Source organism: Phytophthora infestans, genomic scaffold (assembly GCF_000142945.1).
Source record: "Phytophthora infestans T30-4 supercont1.1 genomic scaffold, whole genome shotgun sequence".
In the NCBI taxonomy this organism is placed as follows: domain Eukaryota; phylum Oomycota; class Peronosporomycetes; order Peronosporales; family Peronosporaceae; genus Phytophthora; species Phytophthora infestans.
The window spans coordinates 836,378-859,201 of NW_003303758.1; the positions used below are offsets into that span (position 1 = coordinate 836,378).

Here is a 22,824-nt window from a genome sequence, read left to right on the forward strand (position 1 = left end):
TGCGACGATCGAAGACGCCGTGACCAATGAGCTGCAGGATCCAGGCTGTGGGCGTGGATGGCCGATGCGTGCATACTGTGCACGTTTATGGCCTTGGCACCCTCGACAACGAAGTAGTTGGCAAGTACGATCCAGACGGAGATGATGGCGACGACTCCCAAAGTGCCAGTACTTTGACTACGAGCGCGACCCAATCACGCACTTCTTCATGTCGAGCTCATTGCACTGCACCAGCAAACATGGTAGATGAACGCAGAATCAACATGCTAGAAACGTTCATTTTATAACATCAATGAACGTACTTGTGCTTTTCTTGGAGCTGCGTTGGTGGTCGGTCTTGGGTGCCGCTGCTCTGGACGGAGTGTGGTGCTGGAGCTCTTGGGCTCAAGTTGGAGAGTGACACTGGAAAGCTAACTTAATGGCAAAGGGGCACGTGGACTCCACCGTCCCAGCCACAACCTCGTAGAGTGTGGTCTCTGCTCGGATTCCAGCCGAAATGTAGTGCCATGGCACGCTACAAGGGAAAGTGAGGCGTCGTTGACAGCGACTTGTTGTTGCTGCAACTACAACATGATCGCTACAACTTAGTGCTCGAATCACTTCACCTATGCTAACGATTCGAACAAAAGCACTGACATGGAGTGTTTATTAGCTTTGTGCTAAGTGTTACTGCTTCCTAAATGTGTGGACACTCCACTTTTATTTTGTGAGTGATAGCTGTCCACCATTCGTGTGCATTCTCCATTTATTTTGGTGGCGGCTCCAACTTATTTGGTGGAGTTACACCTACCTCGCAGTGGCATGAGGTCCGACGAGAATCGCCGCCCCAACTTCGGTCGGTATGAACCTTCGCCTGATTCTGCGGATATCGACATGAAGGACGCGTCTTCAGCGCCTCCTGTCGCCTCGGGGCGACTCCAGCGGGCGTCTCCTTCGTCTGCATCCTCGACAGCGTCGTTTGGCCACAACCGCCAGGCACTACGTGAACGTTCCACTGCCAGCTACAGATCGACGGCCACGAGTACGTTAGCCGCGGTAGCAACGGTCTCGATAGTTAGCTCTAATGAATAATTTTGTGTACACACAGGTCGCTTAATGGCACCAACAGCGTCATCGTTAGCGCATCGAACAGTCTCACCTGCGTCGACTGGATCCGTGCCGTCGTATGCACGTCCAACAGCTAGCAGCGCTACTGGAAGGCATCAAGCGTCGCGAATTCCGTCAGCACCAACTAAAGCGATGTATGGCGGCGGTACAAGCAGGTTACGGACAGCTACATCGAGTTCTACCGCAAGACCAACGTCAGCTAGACCTCCATACACTGGCGCTGGTGCATCTAGCAGATTCCAAACCGGCTCGAGCCCTCAACCTCGTTTCGGTACTACGCGGACACAAAGCAACGCACCAACCCCACCACCGCCACGACAGTATACTACGGAACAAACTACCCCACCAGCAGCCCCAGCGGAGATGATGGACTACGAGGATCAACAAACCGAACAACAACGGGAACAGGAACAGGAGCACCCAAGCCAACCGCCTAAAGCGTGGAGTTTGAGCGATTTCGAGATTGGTCGTGAACTGGGAACGGGAAAGTTCGGTCAAGTGTACCTTGCGCGTGAGAAAAGCTCGCGAATGTATGTGGCCCTGAAAGTGCTAGTGAAGGAGCAACTTAAGGCTGCGGGTGTATCTCACCAATTGCGAAAGGAAGTGGAGATTCACTCCCGTATTCGACACGAAAATATCCTGCCCCTGTTTGCCACTTTTCAAGACGCCACACGAGGTGAGATGGAGGATCCTTGTGCTTCTCTTCTCGTCCATGTCCTAACATATCAATTGTTTTGCTTTCTTCAGTTTACTTGGTAATGAAATATGCTGGAGGTGGTGACCTCTACAAGAAAATGCGTTCTATGCCCGGACGACGGTACGCTCACATCAGGTTCCTTGGTTTCTTGTCGTGTATGGAACTAACAATGCCGTCAATAGGTTTCCTGAACGCCAAGCAATGCTGTACACCGCCCAGCTTGTCAGGTAAGAGATGATTACTGAGAGGATGAAGCGATTCGTAACTCAAATCTTTTTTTTGTTGCTCTAGTGCGTTGGAGGCGTGCCATCAACAACACGTGATCCACCGCGATATCAAACCTGAGAACCTTCTTCTATCTCAGGAGGTATGATTAAATTGGGTAGTTAACGCCATGTTACTGACTTTAGCTGCGATGTCTTAGGGTACAATCCAGCTTGGCGATTTCGGTTGGTCTTCTGCTAACGTGACGGCGGCGTACGTGGTGTCGTGCCTCGTTATAATGCGTGACTTATAATAACTAATTTGTATTTATGTAGTAATCGCCGCGATACTCTATGTGGCACCTTGGATTACCTGTCGCCTGAGATGATTCGGGTACGTTCTACTTGGCAACGTACTGTGCTTACCATCCAGCTAACGTGGTCGAGTCTAGGGCGAGAAATACGACGAATCGGTCGACATTTGGGCTGTCGGAATCATTATGTACGAGCTGCTGGTGGGCAAGCCTCCGTTCGAAGCGCCAGTACGTGCGTCTTTCCCTTCATGGCCCCACTTTGAAATGCTTATTATTGTGGTTCGTTAAATAGGGACAAAACGAGACCATCGAGCTCATTACCGAAGGCCAACTTCGTGTCCCTCCCATGGTGTCACTGGCAGCGAAGGATTTGATCACGCGGGTACGATGTCTGGACTTTAGAAATAAAACATGTACACGTTTTCTGACATGTTTCTTGTACTATGAACAGATCCTGCAGAAGCTACCGGAGAGGCGTCTCTCGCTGCAGGAGATCAAGGCTCACCGCTGGTTTGCTCCGCTTGCTATCCGTCAGCGATCCGCCAGACGTGGCGGCCATTAGAGTCTACAATTTAGACTACTGTAATTACTGTACCCCAATCGATTTAAAACCTAAGCAAAACAGGTAGCTTGGAGATCGATTGCTTACTCTTCACAACACGTTCTCTATTCAAAATGACTCACTTTGTTTCCCGTAATTATTTTAGTAGACAGTTAAAATTTTAAAATCACACAATGTGACCTCATGTTTTACAAAATTACTTTTATGCCCTTGTTTTCGCCCAAAGACAGTGCAATTTCTTCATTTCTTACACATCGTTTTCGTAAGTCCTTACAATTCTTCGCATCAACTTTCTGTTGCAGCACATTGATTCTCGTGTCAAATTACAAACTGCGCCGCAACCCACAGGGCGCCAAGCAGGCCATGCTGGCGAAGCACAGAGAGACCGAGTGAAGGGCGCGCGAGAAGAAGCTTTTAGGGCAACGCACGCGTCGGTCGGGACCCTTCTCCACCGAGACACAGGCCACCATGAGCGCCTCATCTGCCCAACTGCGCGACCTCCGCGCACGTTTGAACCAGTTGCGCATGCCGGAGCTTCGCAACATTCTAATGGACCTCAACCTGCCGCGTTCTGGGCGCAAGTCGGAGCTCGTGGAGCGTATCTCCATCGAATTGGAGGTCCGTGCGCTCTAATTCTCACTAGAAAAGTCCCTTATCCCGTCGCTCACCTTGTAATTCTGTGCGCAAATAGTCCTTCGCCGACAAGGCACGAGGCACCACGTCCGCTGCTTTCTACGCCGAGCGGCTTGCGGCTGGTATGCGCAGTATCGAGCAACAGACGAGAGATAGAGCAGCCTACACGCAGGCACCGCAAGGGGTGCAGGGCGGCTACCACACCGGCAGCATGTCGTCGCAAATACCGGGACGTTACGGGCCGGTTCCGCCCACGACACCTCCATCGCGCTCGATCCCCGCCCCCATATACGGCCGCAACCCCGCGCCTCGTGCTCCGGTATCGTATGGAGCGGTGAATGTCGCTCCACAAGGCATTGGTGTAACCCCGTTGACTAGTGGCGTAGATCTGTATACCCCTACGCAGGCTACGTCTTTAAACGGCGCGAGATGCTTCTGCGTGACGCAAGGCGTGTCAGGCAAAGTGGTCAAGTGTGTGGATTGTGGCTTGGCAGTGCATGCCAAGTGCCATCATCTGCTACCGGTGGGTCATTCTGCATCCCTGTTACACTTAATAAAGAGCTACACTAACTTGTTATTTGACAGCTGAGTGGCGAGTGGCATTGCGAAATGTGTCGAGCCAAAACATATGATCCATTCTTTCGAGTGCAGAAGACCGTTCTGGACCCTAATTTTGTGCGGTTCTCGAAGCCTGCCAGCTCTTTCCGACTGGAATATTACATCACGGACAATGACCTTAACAACATGTATGCTAACCGAGATCCGAAGCCTGGATCGATGACGCCAGGAGCTTTGGAGCTGCAATTACGGTGCTTTGCAGTAAAAGAAGACCTCGCAGCAGGACATTGCTGGCCGGCTTCGACGCAGCTGAGTGTCAATGGCTTCGGTGTGCCAATCACACAGCGGGCTCCTCCTGGACACAGTAACCCGTCTAAAGTGCTGCGAGAGCTACCAGCTAATATCTTCCAGTACTCACGAGTAGGACGCAACGTGGTGGACGTCCGCACTACGGCGAACCCGACGCTGTTCGGGTTCATGGTACAGATCGTGGAGGTACGCAACATTAATGATCTCGTGAACGAGGTTAAAGACGCGTCGAAGAACTTGACGTACGAAGGCGCCAAGCAAGAAGTCATCAAGTCGTTTGGCAGTGAAGACGAAGACGATGTCGTGGCCACCGTCACGATGCTGTCCGTGCGCTGTCCGTTGGGACTGTGCGTGATTAATCTGCCGGCGCGAGGAATCCACTGCAAACATCTGCAGTGTTTCGATCTGAAAACGTTTATGATATTCAGCAAGAAAGCGCGATCAAAGGCGTGGCGGTGTACAGTGTGCTATCAAGTAAGTATTTCTCTGCTCTGTCGGTGCGTTAGTGTACCTCTAATGCGTGTGATTGTTCCTGTAGTTTATCAAGGCTACGGATTTGCGGATCGATCCTTATTTAAAGAAGCTTCTTGCAGAAGTCGAAGGCGAAGATGATCTGGAAGAAGTGGAGATCTTCCCGGATGGGTCATGGAAACGGAGACTGAAGGAGGAGGCTGTGGCGGAGCCACCGGCAAAGAAGGTGAAAGCAGAACAGACGGAGGCTGCGGGAGCTTCAACCAACACAGCACCGGGTAACGATGGACCGCCAGGATCAAGTGCCACTGCACCCGTTGAGATCGATTTATTGTCGAGCGATGATGAAGACGACACAGCACCAGCTACTGCTGCGAACCCTGCGATCACCGCTGCTGCAAGTGCATCTGCTCCGATTCTACTGGATGACGACATCGATATATTGACAGTGAGCAGCGATGCGTGGGATACTCCTGCCACGTCAGTCGCTGCAGCTACCACGACCAACACAACAAGCGACGGCGATTGCGGCGAGTATTTCCCGTTCCCGCTGGATGAAAATCTCTTCCCGTCAACGACCAACACAGGTACGTCGCTCTCTTGGGAAGCATTCCGGACCCGTATTAACAGTATGGATCTTTCTTCTTATGTAGCTTCGACGTCGATAGCTGTCTCGCCCCCACGAGATTTGCTGAACCAGGCAGAGTCCAACCTGGCCAGCTCAATGGCTTCACTGTCTCGGAATCACAACGTGAACAACCCGTTCGACCAGCGGCAACGACGTCAAGCACGACCTCCTCCAAAACCCACCACCATGCCGAACGAAACGGAGATTATCTGCTTACTGGACAGCGATAGCGACTGATGGACTTGCACGTACGTACACAGAGATCATTAGGAATAGGAAGCTTCTTATCGCTAGTACTTAAAAGTTTATGTCGGTGTCCACTGCTAAAAAGCCAAAAGTGTAGCCATGTTGTTCCAACTAATTTGCTTAATTCCGAAATTACAAAAGACACCGCACCAATTACTTGATCGTCGCCGAGAGCCCGCGAGTATGTCGTCTACAGTGCTGGAGCAGCTGCGTGCAGAACAGGAGGAGATAGAGGCGTTAGAGCGTGCTATTGTGGCCACGCTAGGCGACAAACCGCGCAACGTACGTCCTTCTAGCGGCTTCAGTAGGCAATCAACTGTATTAGCTTGGAATCTTACAGTTATTTTATCCTGTTGACGCGATTATTGCGATGACTGCAGCATCGCAGCCGCGTTCTACATGGCCACAAGGTGAGCAACTTACTGGACGAAGTGACGCAGCACAGTAAGCACGTCAAAGAGCTCTACGAGGACGAAGATGGGTGTGTTAAAATGGATTATTAAGCGATACCTGCCTTGTTACTGAATCTGGCACTGTTCTGTTTAGTATTTTCGCCGAGGAGACCGAGAATATGCGTGGGAAGGCCGTGTTTACGTCGTTCTACGAGCAGCTCAAGTCCATCCGCTCGTTCCATCGCAAGTACCCGAACACAGTCGTCTCTCACGAGCCCAACTTAGACGAGGCGCTGCACCCGAACATCCAATTCTCGGGCGAAGAGCGCTTCGGTAAGTATGTGGACCTGAACGAGTTCTATACGCGCTTCCTCAACATCCCCGAGTTGAAATGGTGAGTGGAGAATACCGGTACATACCGTTTGCAGCTAAATAAAAGTACTGAGTACTGTTTTACGTAGGCAAGTCCGTAAAATCCAAGAAGCACTGAGCTCCAGTGTCAAGACCAGAGGAAGGAAGCCTGCTAGTTCCTCTATTGACTATCTGGCGTATCTAGCGTCGTTCTCGGACTTCTCAGCCATCCCAGCAGCTCAGAAGACCCCGTCCACACGGTACCAGCAGTATCTGAAGGACTTGAAGGAGTATCTTTTGGACTTCTATCGTCGCACACAGCCTCTTGTGGATCTCGACGATGTGATCGATGAAACTTCTGTTAAGTTCGAGAAGAAGTGGGCTCTGCGTGAAGTTCCTGGGTGGGCTTTCAGCCCAGAGAACGCTACAGACGACAGTAAAACTCGTGCGCATTTTTGCAAGTTGTGCGACAAGCAATTCAGCTCGGAAGGCGTGTACAAGAGCCATCTGACTGGAAAGAAACACAAGAAGGCAGCAGCGAAGGCAGTCGACGGGGCTGACAGTAATGGCGCGAGCTCTATTGCAAGCAAAGACAGCAAGAAGGAGCTGGAAGAGAAGCAAAAGACCATTGCATTCGACGAAGTGTTGATCCGTCGGATGTATGAGCTTCTTACTGAAGTTGTGCAGGGAACAATCTCGTACTTGGAGCTCAAGCAGACACGTACCCACGAGGAGCTACAGGCGGAGATCGAAGAAGAAGAGGAAGGAGCCTTCTCCGACGTGGACGTGGAGAACGAGAACGATGAGGCTGAAGACGAAGAAGAACAACTGTACAACCCACTGAACTTGCCTCTAGGGTGGGACGGAAAGCCCATTCCGTACTGGCTGTACAAGCTTCACGGGCTTGGAGTCGAGTACAAGTGCGAGATCTGCGGGAACCACAGCTACTGGGGACGACGTGCATTCGATCGCCACTTCCAGGAATGGCGTCATGCCTTTGGGATGCGCTGTCTCAAGATCCCCAACACGAAGCATTTCCACGATATCACACTCATGCGAGACGCCATCCAGCGTAAGGATTGCTCTTTGATTGGTTGTTTTCTTCTTCTTGACTGACTTTCTGTGTGTGTGTTTTGTATTAAGTGTATGAGAAGTTGAAGGGCCAGATTGATATGGAGAGTTGGAATGCGTCGAATGAAGAAGAGTTCGAAGACTCGGAAGGCAACGTGCTCAATAGAAAGACGTACGAGGATCTGGCTCGTCAAGGCTTGCTGTAAGGCGAGTCAAGCACGTAAGATTGTCTTGATCTTCACTTGAGACCATCAATATCAACTCATTGATCGTTTCTGTAAATTCTCACACGTCACAGATATTATTCTATCATTTCAGTACTGTATTCTAATTGGCTAAAATCACCAAATGTATCTTTGTAATCATTTTCCGAGCTTGCTTATGCGACGACTTACTCGCCTCGCGCAGCAACTCCATCCACGCACGAGCATCCGCAACCTCTCCACTAGAATGACAACTGCTTTGATTCCGATCGTACGCCCAGCAACACAATGCTACCAGTTCTCCACGTTACTAATTAAGAGCGGAAGAGATCGAAGCCATCACTCTTGCAGATGTGCTCACGCGCGGCGGCGTCCAGGTTACGCTGGCTACTGTCGGCAATAAGCCAGACAAAATTGTTACTATGTCGCGCGGTGTCAAGGTGCAGGGTGACGTGGCTATCGAGACCTGCGCTGGCAAAAGCTTCGATCTAATTGTGATCCCTGGAGTGCGTCGATGCAATTTGCATTTTACGAATATTTTATTATTAATTATGTATATTAACTATCATGTAGGGAATGCCTGGTGCCGAGCATCTGCGCGACTCGAATGAGGTGGTGGCGCTGTTACAGAAGCAAAAGGAAGACGGAAAACTGTACGGCGCCATCTGCGCAGCTCCGGCTGTCGTGCTGCACACGCACGGCCTCCTGCCCCCTGGTGCGGCTACGAGCTACCCGAGTTTCGAGTCCAAGATGACTGGTGTGGACTTTAAGCTTCAGAACGTCGTAGTAAATGGCAAGTGTGTGACCAGTCAGGGACCGGGTACTGCAATGGCCATGGGCGTTAAGCTCGTGGAGCTACTCTGTGGACACGAAAAGGCCCAGTCGGTCGCCAACGGCCTGCTCAACACCCCAATGCCGTAAGCGCAACTGGGAGCTATTTGAACCTGAACAATGCATCGGACGTGTTTTTGCTGCAGTTGTGCTGTCTACTACATGTAGTATTACTGTAGACCTCAATAATGTTTGTTCTTACCAGTTTTTTTACGCTTGAAGATCACTTGGTAAAAAAAAAAGAGAAAATAGTCAATATTTTTTTTTTTATTTAAAAAGGGAGTTATTAGCACTAGTATTTTTGAATCTTTTTTAAACTACATGTACCTCCAATAAGACCCTAAGGGAGGGGTGAGCCGCTCAAGCAAAAAGGTCCTCGCTCACTGTGCGAGGACCTTCTTGCACGGAATTGGTGCTAATCGACAACTCATCCAACCATTGGGTGGTAGTGAACTCTAATGCCCACGCAGGGCGAGCCTGGTGTTGCCAATTTGGCAATGCCAAAGTACGTGATGAGCCGAACAACATCGACACGTCATCTGGTAGGATTGAACTTCCGCAGAAAAGGTTCCGTTTTGTGATATGTACCACGCGGTGCTACTTTGCCAGACAACCATCAACTGCTGGGCTGCATCCAGTTTGTAAGCCTGCCCGGCGCGCTGCCCGGCCCGGGCTGGCAGGTGTTATTTCTCAGTTTTCTGCGTCGAGATGAAGTGCCAGGTCAAGAAAGTCGTCTTGACATTTGTGATCGCCTTCCTAATCGAAATTATTTTGTGGGGAAGCGCGAACCCTTTAGAGACTACGAATTCGACGACTGAGCCCATGCCGCCCGTCGGTACCGAGGTATCTATTACATCCAGCAGAAGCACACCAGGGCTTCCCATAACGTTACCATCGATGCCTCGGAAACCCAGACTGGTACTCCAGATACCTTTCAAGCGGTAGTGATCCGTAAGACGGATATCCCAGCGACTCCTCCACCACCACCTCAGCCGGATCGAACGGCAAGCGGTGGCGCGCTTAATACCGCAGCGACCGGCACGTCTTCAAATACAATTACTGTCTCGACCATGACCGACGGTAATACTTTAATGGGGCAGGCAGCACCCTCTAGACCGAGCGGAAACTCGGTCATGGCGTCAGGTGGATCTAGTCAGGACAACGCACTCGACCCGCCAGCGTCTACTGGATCTACATCAAAGACAACAGCGACTCCGAGAGTCTCCGGCACTTCCGAGGGCACTTTTAGGGATGTGATCGGTAGCTCAAAAATCATAAATACCGGCAGCAGCAATGTGGAGAATGGTGCCGGCTCCCACAACGAGATTGTTTTAAACTCGAGTTCGAGTAGCTTGGACAAGGTGCAAAGTATTAGCAACGGCGAAAGCAATGACCTCAGTTCATCCTCAGGCGGAGCATCCACTGCAATCGGAAGCGAGGGTAACGGTAAATCAAGTGGATCCGACGACAACGCAGGCACTCGTGTAGCTGGCTGTTTCGCTTCTGCCTTCGCCATTCTCATGATCACTGTTTGTGCAACTACATGAGGCCACCACATAGACGTCTCCTCGATAAAAGATATAAGGTAACATGTTAAGTAACATTTTTAATACTTGCAACTTCTCAAGTTAAGTACTAAAATTGCTAATTCTTAAGAAGATTTTCGTGGAAAGCACACGAAAACAACGAGTTCGTTGTGTTTCTACAAAACGAAATTACAGATTCTGGCAACTCTAGAAAATAAAACAGTGGCAGTAGGCTAGACATTTTTTAAGGCTGAAAGGAAAGAAAACTCCAATGTGGCACTGACAATGCCGAGATGGAAGATCTGTATTGAAAGTCTCCGTTGAACCATCGAGACCCACCGACGCTTTGACTCACCACAAGTCCAGTATGGATACGATGCACCGCTCAACGGACATGACCGAAAGTGGCTGTTCATCTCGATTGTGTGGCCAATTTCTACAACAGCGTAGAAGAAACCCATGAACTGGAGGTATTTTCGATCTTACCAGGTTTCCAGCATGACGCATTTGTTCTTCACTGCTTTCTTGGTGATCGGGATCGTGTCAGCCCAGTCGGGATCGGCACCAGCTGAGACTTCCTTGATTGGGACGGAGAGCCCCCCTATCTCGACCGAAATCGGTGACACCAGCGGCTCCACAGCCAGTAGCTCTTTGCCACCCAGCAATAGCGACGAATCAACACCACCGACTCTCGATTCAGTCGATTCGCCTGGGAATCCTACGCTACCTGAGGGCGCGGCTACACCATCGTCGGATTCGATATCTACGTCAACTGATGGAATCATCTCCTCCACACCGCCACCTACTGCGCCAACCCCCACGTTCCGTCTAGCGACTGGTGCAGAGACAACGCCGTCCATAGACGTTCTACCACCTCCGCCCGATTCGATCACAGTTGATTCGCCTGCAGTGACAGATTCGCCACTCTCCGATCCAGCTACGCCTCCTCCTGATTCAGTCACAGTCTATTCACCTGACTCAGACCCTAACGCGACATCCACCGACTCAACTCCTCCGTCCGACACAGTGTCTACACCTACCGATGGGGCGAGCTCGTCGATACCAAGCAACAGTGATGGTACACCACCTCCAACCGCTCCAGCCGCAACGTTTCGTACGACGACAAGTGATACTGCCACCACCACGACAGCAACCTCAGCGGATGTTCCTGCGTCACTTCCAGCCGATCCGGCGTCATCTGAAGTTCCTGTGCCACCACCGACCGATGTAACCTCACCACCGCCAGCCGACTCTGTCAATGTGCCATCCACGGATGTAACAACAACATTGCCGGATCCAATATCTACGCCTACGGTCAGCTCCTCGCCACCGAACAGCAATGATATTTCAACACCTCCACCTACTGCTTCAACACCAACGTTTCGTCTGGAGACTGGTGGTACTGATAGCCCAGCGACAACGCCTACCACGAACGCCCCTCCTCCTTCGCCGGTCACGGTTAATTCGCCTGAAGGTTCGGTGCCTCCACCCGTCGATGTATCTTCCCCTGCACCCGATACGGTGTCTTCACCTACTGATGGGGCCAGTACTTCACCACCAAGTGGCTTAACACCGCCACCTACTGCTCCAGCTCCAACGTTTCGATTAGAGACTGGCCGTACAGCTAGTCCAGCGACATCGACACCAGATCCACAAGTCACGGATGCCCCAGCTTCCGACCCAGGTGCATCGAGCACCACCGGCACTTCGACTGATGCTCCAGTTACTCCTCCCGTGCAAACGCCCGCAGCCACATTTAACTGGGCCACAGGCGGTACGAGTAGCCCAGTGACTCCCCCTCCAGTGACACCGACAGATGGCAATTCACCGGCATCGCCGAGTTCGACCCCCACTGGTTCCAACAGTCCAAATAGTGCTTCGAATGCACCCGAAAGCTCTGCACCCAGAACACCTGAGCCGACATTTCGTCTAGCCATTGGTGATTTGACTACATCATCCCCTCCCGGCACAAATTCTCCAACGTCATCACCTACGGACGTGACGGTGTCTCCTACGTCTGACTTCCCGATCGTTATCACTGTGACGGAGCCTCCTCTTGCAATTCCTGATACCCCGAGAACGAACGAAACACCAACAACCCCTACGTCAAGAGCGCCAGAACCCACTTTACAAACGGTAGTAGTCGATACGGACAACCCAGCCACTGACTCAGCTACAGAGCTAACATCTTCCGGTGGGGGCACTCCAGCTGAAACCCCCACAACAGCAACTGACCCGCCCACATCGACACCACTACCAGTTTTCGAGAACTCTACATCTGATGCTTCGCTGGATTCAAGTCGTCAAGGGGCCAGTGATACAGCTGGGGATTCGTTTAAGGATGCGGTGCGCAACGAAGTTACTGGTAGTGATGTTGGTTCTACTTTCAACGACACTAATATCATTCAGACGTCGAGTTCAGATAGTTTCGGGGGAGCGAGTGCTGGAGATAGCAATGGTGGCAGCAGCGTCGAGTTTGGTTCGGCATCAGAAGATTTCGGTATCCCCAATGCAGCCAGAGACGACAACGGCAGCCAAGCAAGTGCTTCAAATACTAACTCGGGCGTTGGCATTAAGTCAGTTGCTATATTTGCGCTGACGATTCCAGTCATTTTAGTAGTTTTCTGCTAACCATTAACTTTTTTATATTTCGTTTAAAAATTTTAAAGTAAAAAGTATGGAGACGACCGCTCTTTTTTGCAACCTAGATACGCAGCCGCAAACAGCGTTAACTGAACCCATTTTTTTTAATTCATGACGCCCTAGATGAAGCTCTTCCCCTCGATTATTTTTGTTGTAACGATTGGCAATGCTTACGCTGAGATGTCGACTCTAACGTCGTCAGCCCCAAGGCGCTCACAGCGCTCCAAATAAATACCCCCTTCGGAGGTGTAAAACCTTTAAGGAGCGATTCAAGTTTTCAGGATCGACCGTTTACTGAGGTCTAACATGTTGATAATATGCTGTTGATGACAGCAAATTCCAGTAGCGCGGCTACTGGTAGTGCTGGGGAGGTTAACTTTGTTGGATGGAGCAGTGAATCTTCGATAGATGCATCAAAAGCGTAGAAGATTCAAGCTATCGTCGTATCTAGCTCTAACGCTGTACAATCCAGCTCAAAAAAAGTAGGAACTACGCAGGTATGGCGCTAGAAAAACCACTCCCATCAGGCGTGGAGTGGGATAGGAACCAATTCGGAGAGGGCGTTTGAAGGCAGCCGCAACTCAGGTATTTTACTTTGGCATGTCCTCCACCCAGTAAACCCGTATATATACCTACGGAACACGGACCCTTCCGTGCGCATAGACGCTCCAGGCCACGTTCCCCTCGGTCAAGGCGCATACGTTTAGCTCACACCGTAGCCCTCACGGTCACTAGCCGTGATCCGAGCTACCCTAAGTGACTATCCTCATCTCCGCACCTCCTGACCCCCTGTGCACTTACCAAAATGTACGTTCACGTTACACCGCTCGCCGTGGACGCAGTACGCAACGCTAACAGCCTATTCTTGCCGTTGGGTGAGATCGACAACCCGTGCCGCAGAATCTCACGCGTGTTAGATTAGATTAGCTACTTCTCTCTCTGTCTCTAAGCTGAATCACAACTGAGAGCTGGGCGGCCGAACGCGCCCCCAGAGCCCTCAGCCTCACTTAAACTGAGTATAGTCCTACCGGCCGCTCTCGCAGGTCATTCGATATCTTCGCCCCAGCAGTTTCACCCAACTTCCCCGCCGCTCATTTTGGGTCTTCGATGTCGTGCGCCTGGCCCCCTTACTCCTGCCAGTACACCAGTCCACGTGCCTTCTCTCCTGGCGGTCTTCCACAGTCGCACTCACTTCACAGGTTCATTAACTTCAACGCCTCCAGCCGGTGCGTCTAGCACCCTGTACAAACTGCATAAGTTTGACACGATCTCACTCGCTCGTAAGATCAATCTACATGCTCATTAACTGCTAATGGCAGGTTCATTCCACAAAGCCATGAGGCTGGCTCCGTCAGCTCGAGCATTCAGGGTCACACCATGGAGTACGACTCGGATGACTCTGCTAGTGGTGACCCGATTACTAGTAATAATGATACTTTAACTTCTGCCAGCTCGACTTTGAACGCAGTTTCGGATGGAAAGGGGGGGGTCGATCGATGGGAATACTCGTGTTGGTGGCATCGATTGCGTTGATTATTATAGCCCTTGACTAAATCAGCTTGTCGAAGCTTGGAAGCTCTTGGCTATCGGGTGCGTCTCGGTTTTTTGTGAGTATGTAGATTCATTATAGCTTTTTACAGAGCTCCGGTGAATAAAAAACGTAAAAATGGAGACACCACATTTCAACATTTTACTGCAATAGGGTCGGTCCTCTGAACGCATCCTCCACTAACTTGCAAGAGTTCAAAGCTATTTTTATTTTGCATTCAAAACTCAATATGAAGTCCCTCGTTGCACTTCTACTTGCTCTAGTATTTGGCACCGCACACGCTCAAGTTTCATCCTCTTCGACTGTAGTTACATTTTCTACAACCCAGTCGTCGGTCTCAGATGGGGCTCAGTCAGCAACATTTCGAAAGCGATTCAGAACAGGTGGCGTTCAGTTTATTCATCCACTCTTCAATTCAAAGCGACTAACTTTTTCCAACAGGGGACCCTCAACCTTCATCCTCCTCGACCTCAGAGCCGCTAGCCACAGATAACTTGAGTAGCATGTCATCGGGTGTTGGTAGTGCGGGGGCACAAACTCTGTCGAATCGAGCGGTGATTCTTCGATTGATACATCACAAAGAGTTATTAATAGAAGCCTAGACATCGAGCTTCCGTCCTTTAGCTCGAGCAGCGACCTAGCGATGGTGACTCCGGCAGCGGTATGCTCATGAGCGATGATATTTCAGCTAGTTCAAGCTTGAGCAAGTAACTCAAACGGAATGAGGACTCGGCCAATGACACTGTCCGCGTCGTTAGTATCGATTTTCATGATCATCGTGCGTCTTGTCTAACAATGAAGCTTGTGTAGCTTTCAGAATTTCTCCAAAACGTTAAATTAAAATGCTTGTCTTCCAAGCTTACATCAAGGCATTGCCACATTTTCTTCTCGCTCAACTTGTCCTTATTGTCGATTTCTAAACCATTTTCAACAACAATAACGTTGACATTTGTGTTGTCTGGACGGCAGAGGCAAGACCACCACACCTTCTGCAGTAAAATGATGTCACCGCCGTGTTATCGGTGGATAATCGACGAGCCGATTCTGGAATTGCGCAGCTCGTTGGAAACTAGCTGTTTGCTCGTGTTGGCTCGACACAGTCTGCAATTCTTAAATGCAACGTCGGTATTATAGCGGCAGAAAATGAAGGGGCTAGTAATCAAATCCCCATGGGGTGCTCAATTTTGATAAAACCAGATATGACATTTAGATATGTGATAAAACCGCCCATTTCGAGTATGATTTTGGTGTTAAAACCGGCTAATTCGCAGCATTTTTGTCGCTACAGGCTCCCCAAAAGAGTGTCTCCGAGGACCTTTAAACGGGGAAACAGTTGCTATAATGCTGATATTCTATTGGTCAAGAGTGTGGAAAGGGCAAAACAGTTGTACAAACAGGCGTTAAAAATAAAACGTTCAAATTTAAAAAGAAGGATTTGTATAAGTTTATGGAGAGATTACTCGCCATCTTCCTCATCAGCTACAGCACAAAGCTCCTCCTCGTCGACAAGCTCACACTCTTCCAGGGCTGCCATGTACTTGCGCTCAAGTCGTAGGACACGCTTGTAGTACTTACACCAGTGCTTTGACTTGATGCGTCCAAACTCAGTTGTAAGTTTAGCTGAAAGATCGGTTACGTTGTCCGCAGGTCGTCGAGCAATTCTGTTTTTCACACGCCCCCATATCAGCTCGATGGGTTGAAGCTCGGGGTGGTATGAGGGCGTGTACAGCAATGTGTGATTGTGTTCTCGGACAATTCGAGCGGCTACGTAGAACGGTTTGGTCTTGTGAGCTCTTACAAGCTCCAGCAGTTGAGGTATGAACCAGCTCGGCTCAAAATCAATCTCTAATTTTCAAAAAAAAATTAAGCTGACAAAACTAATGATAAAATAGAAAAAAAACTTACTGCGTCTGAACAACCATGTTTGAATGTCAGCTTTGGCGGTTCGTCGAGTAGGAGCAGGATCCTCTTGTCGTTTATGATAGCTAGCACCATCCATGTGGATGATGCAGTTACCGTACTGTTGCAAGGTCACACACAGTTTTGTAAACCACTTTTCAAATAGCGCGGCGTCAAAGTTGCCGTGGTAATCGTCGTCACCACCGGTGCCCGCCTTTTTGCTTGAACTCCAATGAGTTAACGAGTTTGGAACAAACTCGCCCTGAATAATGTTGCCTCGACGAGTGATAATTCCGGCTCCAACAATACATATTCTAAGATGTTAATAAAAAAACGATAATAAAACAATTTACAAAAACAAAAAATGAAAATTGTTAATTACATGCGCCTCGTCCACTTTTTGAAAGTCGTATTTTCTCTTCGGTCAGCCACGTCTTGCCAGTGACATGGTTGACGTTGCAATAGCTTTCGTCTAAAAAGACCTCCGGCTGAATAGGATGTTGTTGCGCATCTCGGTTTCCTAACCGTTTCTGCAGGTATGTTGCTCGGAAAGCAACATTACCAGTACTTTCGGCAAGATAATGGCGGCTCTGGCCGCGCAAATGCTTGAAACCCATGTCATTAAGCCACACCCGCATTGTGCGCACATTGTAGCACTTGCTAATGACAGATTCGACGTGGCTGCAGATAAGCTGCGCTGTCACAGGTTTGGCTGCCTTGTTCTGCAACGTGACATACTCACGGACAATTACGTTAAGATCACTTTCGTCGTAGAGCTTCTTGCGACCTCGTGTGGATGGTACATTCTACTAGCGAAAAATAAAATTATAAGATTACCATATGATATCACAACAGAGCGGTTGTAACCCTACATGAGCCAAAATGACAAGCGCACCTCGGCAAAATCGGTGTCTGGGTCGACGTTCCTTGCCCGGAGCACCCGAAAAACTGTGTTTTTCCCAAAGCGCGTCGCCTCTTTAGTTCGATGGCGCGAGTCCCGCCCTCCGCTTCTGCCTGCTTTGGCCTCGGCGACAAAATAATCATATACGTTGCAAACTAGGGTTTTCTCGTCCGGACTGAGCTGGTGTCTGCGTTGCATTGCACTTCCTGAAATGAAAGAGATGAAGAGTCTTAATTTATGGAAGAAGGAACTACGAAACCTCAGCTTTCTATTTGCGCCCTTTGCACTTAATTTAAGGCTATTTTGGTGAAGTTATCGCCGATTATCCAAAGATAATAATTTATTTTGGATTAGCTAGCCCCATCATTTTCTGCCGCTATAATAGGGTCGGACATAGTTCTCTAAAATTTATTTTAGAGGTGTTTCGATTTGGCGATTGCTACTGCCCATTTTTTCTAAAACTGTTAGGTGGCCAAATCATGGACTTGTGTCATGTATCTGCATGTTTTGCCCATGATTCTAAAATTAAATTACAAGGGCGTGAAAGTTATGCTGATTATGTTTGTGACATGGCGCGACATGGGCAACCATATTTACAGTAGGGAGTAAAAATTGAAGAATGAGAGCGCTTCAGCTATGTCGGATCTCTCAACTACTACAATGCATCGCCAAACTATCTTTTGTAATGAGAGATTTCCTGCTCATGTCAAAGCATGGTGAAGTCATGAAAACATAGAAACATGAAAACATGTACGGTTTTGGACTTTGAAACTGTGCCTTCTCAGCTAACTTTTTTTGCGTTTTCGTTCGTCGCTGAACTCTATTGTTAATTCGTTTAAAGGCAGATTGAATTGTGCGTGAGTTAAGATGTTCTGTGGTGAGGGAAAACCTTGACCAACCAATGCCTTGGCTGGTCTGGACGAAAACCTCCTAGACTACAATGCCACAGTCACCATCTTGAGATGCTTGTTCGACTCGTGTACCGTGTACTCGCCGAAATCTAACACTCCCCCGCAGCGAGGACCCTCATCTTCATCAGCGTCGCTGCTATCAGAGCAACCATCATCGAGCGTTATCAATACCATTTGCAGTCCTGCAAGATTACCTTTCGCGCACTTGCGAGAATTACCGCCCATTCGCACTCCAGAGAGATTACCATTCGCACTCCAGCGAGACTACCCTGCGAGATTACCATTCGCACTCCAGCGAGATCGTCTTTCGCTCTCCTGCGAGATTGCAGAGCTTACTTCGTGTCGTTGGTTACCGACGCTGCTCGATCTTCTTGAGCCCCTTTTACTGCTCGTTTTCTCGCATCCGGATTGATCTCGATCACTTCAAGCTTACCACGCAGCAGTTCGAACTGGGCCTCAGCTTGTCCCTTCGTGAATGTGTCTGCTACGTTCTCCTCCGACACCACATACTTAAGTACAATATTTTCGCTCGAACATGCTCACGAATGAAATGGCACCGCACGTCGATATGTTTGGTTCGCGAGTGCTGAGAAGGGTTTTCCGCTATAGCGATACAGGCTTGGTTGTCTTCAAAAATCTGCGTCTCCCCCTGCTCATATCCAAGCTCCGACAGCAATTGGCGAATGAAAAGAACTTCACGTGCGCAGTGAGCAAGCGCGATGTACTCAGCCTCGGCAATTGACTGGGCTACAATACGCTGCTTCCGGCTACTCCAAGTAACAGCACAATTACCAATGAAGGTAACATATCCCGATACAGACTTCCTTTCATCTTCATCAGCCGCGTAGTCAGAGTCGAAATAAGCTGATAGTGTTATGTCAGACCCACCGAATTCCAGATTGTGAGCTGCAGCTCCTAAGACATATTTGATAATTTGCTTCACTGCTTCCCAGTGCGGTTTTGCGTAAGAGTTGAGAAATCGGCTCACGTCTCGTATAGAGTAGGCAAGGTCCGGCCTCGACCCAATCATCAAATACATCAGACTCCCGACGGCTTGTCGAAAGGGCTTTGTTGCCATGTCACCCATGACATATCCGGTCGCGTCAGCTCCGTTGACCTTCTTTTTCTTCTTCCCTGGCGCCGATGGAATCTTTTTAGCGAATGCATGCTGCATGTTGAACCGATCCACAATATTGTCGGCGGTTAGCTGCTGATTGATCCACAATTTTTGTTGTGACATGTCACGCACAACTTTAATCCCGACAATGTAGATCACGGGGCCCATGGCCTTTGCTCGGAATGCCTTTTGAATGCCTGCCTTCATTTCAGCAATCTCACCCCGAGTCTTGGCGATCAGCATCAAGTCACTCACGTAAATAGCCACGATCTGCGTTTTGTGTTGTTTGTAGTCCGAATGAAAATACACGCCTCACACTGTAGAGCTTCAAAACCAGCGGAAGTGAGATACTGTACTAGCGCCTTATGACATGCCCTTGGTGCCTGTTTGAGGCCATAGAGGCGTTGTGACAGGCGACACACCAGACCTTCTTGACCGGTGACCTTCATTCCTTCTGGCAGTTGTATGTACACTTCTTCTTCGAGCACACAATTCAGCAAGGCGGTCTCAATGTCCATTTGCTCACATTCCAAGTCTTCAATGCACACAATTACAAGCAGCACTCTGAGTTATTCCAGGCGCACCACGGGTGCGAACACGTCGTCAAAGTCGATAAACTTAATCTGCTGGCACCCGATGACCACTAAGCGCGCCCTGTAGCGCTCGAGACTTCCGTCGCTGTTTAATTTTTGCTTGAACACCCATTTGCATGCTAGTGCTCGCTTGCCAGCAGGAAGTTTAACTAGAGTCCACGTCTTGTTCTTCAGAAGTGACGCTTTTTCAGCGTCAGTAGCTTCACGCCATCTTGGAGCATCTGGTCGCCTCATTGCTTCACGATATGTTATAGGGTCAAGACCCATGCCTTGAGCGACTGCAGCACTAAGTAGCTCCTTGTACTTTAGACTTTCGAGAGCCACGAGGACTTCAGCCTGTTTCTGCTTATGGACGGCACGAATGATAGGATGGCCAGATTCACTGGTAAACGCTTGTGGTCCGACCAGCGTGCGCAGTCATGGTGCTGAGGACGGTGTATACGCGCCAAGTTGCGACCATGCTGTCGAAATATTGACCTAGTCCATATCGAAACCAGCAATGAAGTCCTGAAGGAGCACCATATCATTGTCAGAGGGCTCGTCTTCGGAAGGGCGTTGACTGTAAAAAAGCATGTCGACTTCCGATGTCGCTGTCCGAGAGTAATACTCAAAGTCCATGGAGTGTCGAGACGACAATTTGCGGAACACCTGACGCTTCAGGTCACGAGCTGCAGCTAAGCCACTTTGTCAAAGGTGACGTGAACTGAGGATATAATAGCGCCTTGGTTGCAGTCGAGTATCTTCCAACTATTTTGGTTTGAGGCGTAGCCGACGAAGATGCCCCGAACAGCTTTAGCATCAAAACTTTTTCGCCTCTTGGCGCCTGCTCGTCCACGCGAATTTGTCTTAGACGCCACGTAGACGTACGCAAGCGATCCGAAAGTCCGGAGGTTGCTGACGTCGGGAGCATGACCATGCCATCGCTCAAACGGAGTAACGCCGATACCGGAAGAGAGTAGGTGTAGATCATCGCATGAGCAGCTTCACCCCAAAGCTGTTTAGGTGATCCGCTAGAGATCAGAATCGTCCGAACTTTGTTGAAGAGAATGCGAAAAAGAAATTTGGCCATTCCGTGTTGCTCCGGGGTGTACGCGATTGTGGTATCCCGTTGAATGCCATGATCACGACAATACTTGACGAGTGCGCCGTCAAGATTTTCACCACCATTATCGCTAATCAAGTGTCGAAGAGAACGATTGTGCTTCGTCTTAACAGCAGCCTTGAACTCCAAAAAGCACTGGAACATTTCAGATCTTTTGCGTAGCAGCCGGACGGTACAATATCGAGAATAATCATCGACGAAGAGTAACACATATCGCTCCAGCTTGATGGACGAGAATTCAACTGGTCCAGCGATGTCACTGTGGACAACATTATTGCAGCCGTTTAAGTCAGCTTGAGGTGCCATTTTGAACGTTGCACGGCGCTTTGTGCCCAATTCGCACGCGTCACACGGCGTATTCTCTTGCTCAGGTATGAAGTCTATGCCACTGGCCATTTTGGACGATACCATCTTGCGAAGACAGCTTGCTCGCATGCTTGAACCGTTGATGAAGGAGATCCAGAGTTAGGTCAGGTCACACAGCGAGAGCTTCCGCAGGTGGCCGAGCAGCATGCAGGACGTACAGCTTGTTAATAGCGCGACAAGTAACATTGCGATGATCCAGTGACATGGTCACGGAGCCAGGTAGCGTATGAAAGTCAAACTCTGCCCCTCCTTGAGCTGCTTGGTACACAGAGAGTGAGTTCATCTCAAGTTTCGGCACGTAGAGGACTTTGTGAAGTCGGACGCTTGCATTTTGTCCGTCAGTCATTAGCACTGTGAGCAGTACTGTATCGACACCTTCCACAGGAGTCATTCTGGACGTTGCCACGCGAACGTGCCACCCGTAAATCACTTCCAGCTTCTCAAAAAGCGACTTGTCAGACATCATGTGTTGGGTACAGCCTGAATCGATAACTCACGGGATGAGGTTACTGTCCATGTTTACCTTCAGTGAATACCCTCTAATTGCAGCGAGGCCCCACACTTCTACTTCAAGGGCTGGTAATATCTGCTCTGTCCGCTCCGTGGCATTTTCAGCAGTGGATTCGGACACCACAGCTGTTGATGCATGCCCTGTAGAGGCTTGTTGCTCATCAGTGTCACCACGTTCTTGGAGATGACGAATGCGCAACCGACAGACTTGCTTTTGGTGGCCTCCCTTACCGCAATATAAGCACGTTTGTCCGTTACTCGACCGCGAGTGGTATGGCGTCGGTCGATGAGACTGGGGCCGTCTCGAGATAAGGTGGTTTTGGCGTGCTGCTAATAGGGTCTCTACCGTCATGTACACCTCGTTCTTGGTCACAGCGGGTACAGCCGTTTCCTGTTCGATTACGGGAGACGGTTGCGTTTGGGCTTGGCGACTAGAAGAGTCCGCCATAACATTCCCCTCCGTTGTCGACCATGGCAATGGGCGGTCCTGCGTGAAGTATACACTTTTAAAGTGCGACCACGACTCAGGTAAGCTTGTCACGAGTTGACACACGCGCTCTTGGTCATCAACGGGTTTCTTTTGGCGAGCTAGCTTGTCAGCCAGGGTTTTTAGATTGTTAAGATGCGTTGTCATTGCCTGTCCGTCTTCATGCCTCAGCGAGACGAACTTTACGCGCAAAGCCACTAGGTTTCTCCAATTCTTCGCCTCGTAGGTTTGCTCTAAGTACTCTAGCACTTGATAAGCGTATTGTTTGGCACCTACACTAACCACAAGATCGTCGGTCAGTGTCTCGAGCAAGAGGGATTTAGCTTTTCGTTCTTGGTGCCAAAAGTTGTCTACGTCACGCTTTGAGCCATTGCGTGACGGCCGCTCTTCTAGCGTTACGATGGCCCAAAGATCGTTTGCCTCCATCACGGCGCGCACACGCGTCTTTCACGCAGTGTAGTTGGTTCCGTCAAAGTTTTTCTCGGTGTTCCATTTCATCATGGCCGCAACACTTCAACGGCAACACGTTGAGCACAGATAAAGCTTGAGCTGATAACCTGTTGATTCGTTTAAAGGCAGGTTGCATTGTGCGCGAGTTAAGATGTTCTGTGGTGAGGGAAACCCTTGACCAACCAATGCCTTGG

The 22,824-nt window shown here is 49.7% G+C and overlaps 5 protein-coding genes across 5 annotated transcripts; all 5 read left to right on the forward strand.

Moving 5' to 3' along the window:
* Window positions 1–1,470: 1,470 nt before the first annotated feature.
* On the forward strand, window positions 1,471–2,883 carry PITG_00115 (protein kinase, putative; the record flags this gene model as incomplete). The annotated part of the gene is made up of 9 exons (XM_002908697.1): window positions 1,471–1,783; window positions 1,855–1,924; window positions 1,987–2,026; window positions 2,106–2,171; window positions 2,229–2,281; window positions 2,344–2,401; window positions 2,460–2,549; window positions 2,614–2,703; window positions 2,773–2,883. 9 exons carry the CDS (start codon window positions 1,471–1,473, stop codon window positions 2,881–2,883), a joined length of 891 nt encoding a protein of 296 aa, XP_002908743.1.
* A 468-nt stretch (window positions 2,884–3,351) lies between these two features.
* PITG_00116 (SUMO ligase, putative) lies at window positions 3,352–5,719 on the forward strand (the record flags this gene model as incomplete). The annotated part of the gene is made up of 6 exons (XM_002908698.1): window positions 3,352–3,501; window positions 3,575–3,647; window positions 3,870–4,039; window positions 4,102–4,857; window positions 4,922–5,441; window positions 5,523–5,719. The coding sequence occupies 6 exons, from the start codon at window positions 3,352–3,354 to the stop codon at window positions 5,717–5,719; spliced, it is 1,866 nt and encodes a 621-aa protein (XP_002908744.1).
* A 182-nt stretch (window positions 5,720–5,901) lies between these two features.
* On the forward strand, window positions 5,902–7,806 carry PITG_00117 (splicing factor 3A; the record flags this gene model as incomplete). Its single annotated transcript, XM_002908699.1, has 6 exons — window positions 5,902–6,010; window positions 6,109–6,209; window positions 6,275–6,514; window positions 6,582–7,017; window positions 7,072–7,543; window positions 7,615–7,806. The coding sequence occupies 6 exons, from the start codon at window positions 5,912–5,914 to the stop codon at window positions 7,746–7,748; spliced, it is 1,482 nt and encodes a 493-aa protein (XP_002908745.1).
* Window positions 7,807–8,156: 350 nt separating this feature from the next.
* On the forward strand, window positions 8,157–8,780 carry PITG_00118 (uncharacterized protein; the record flags this gene model as incomplete). Its single annotated transcript, XM_002908700.1, has 2 exons — window positions 8,157–8,251; window positions 8,319–8,780. The coding sequence occupies 2 exons, from the start codon at window positions 8,168–8,170 to the stop codon at window positions 8,664–8,666; spliced, it is 432 nt and encodes a 143-aa protein (XP_002908746.1).
* A 254-nt stretch (window positions 8,781–9,034) lies between these two features.
* PITG_00119 (uncharacterized protein) lies at window positions 9,035–10,123 on the forward strand (the record flags this gene model as incomplete). Its single annotated transcript, XM_002908701.1, has 2 exons — window positions 9,035–9,081; window positions 9,451–10,123. 2 exons carry the CDS (start codon window positions 9,035–9,037, stop codon window positions 10,121–10,123), a joined length of 720 nt encoding a protein of 239 aa, XP_002908747.1.
* Window positions 10,124–22,824: the final 12,701 nt, after the last annotated feature.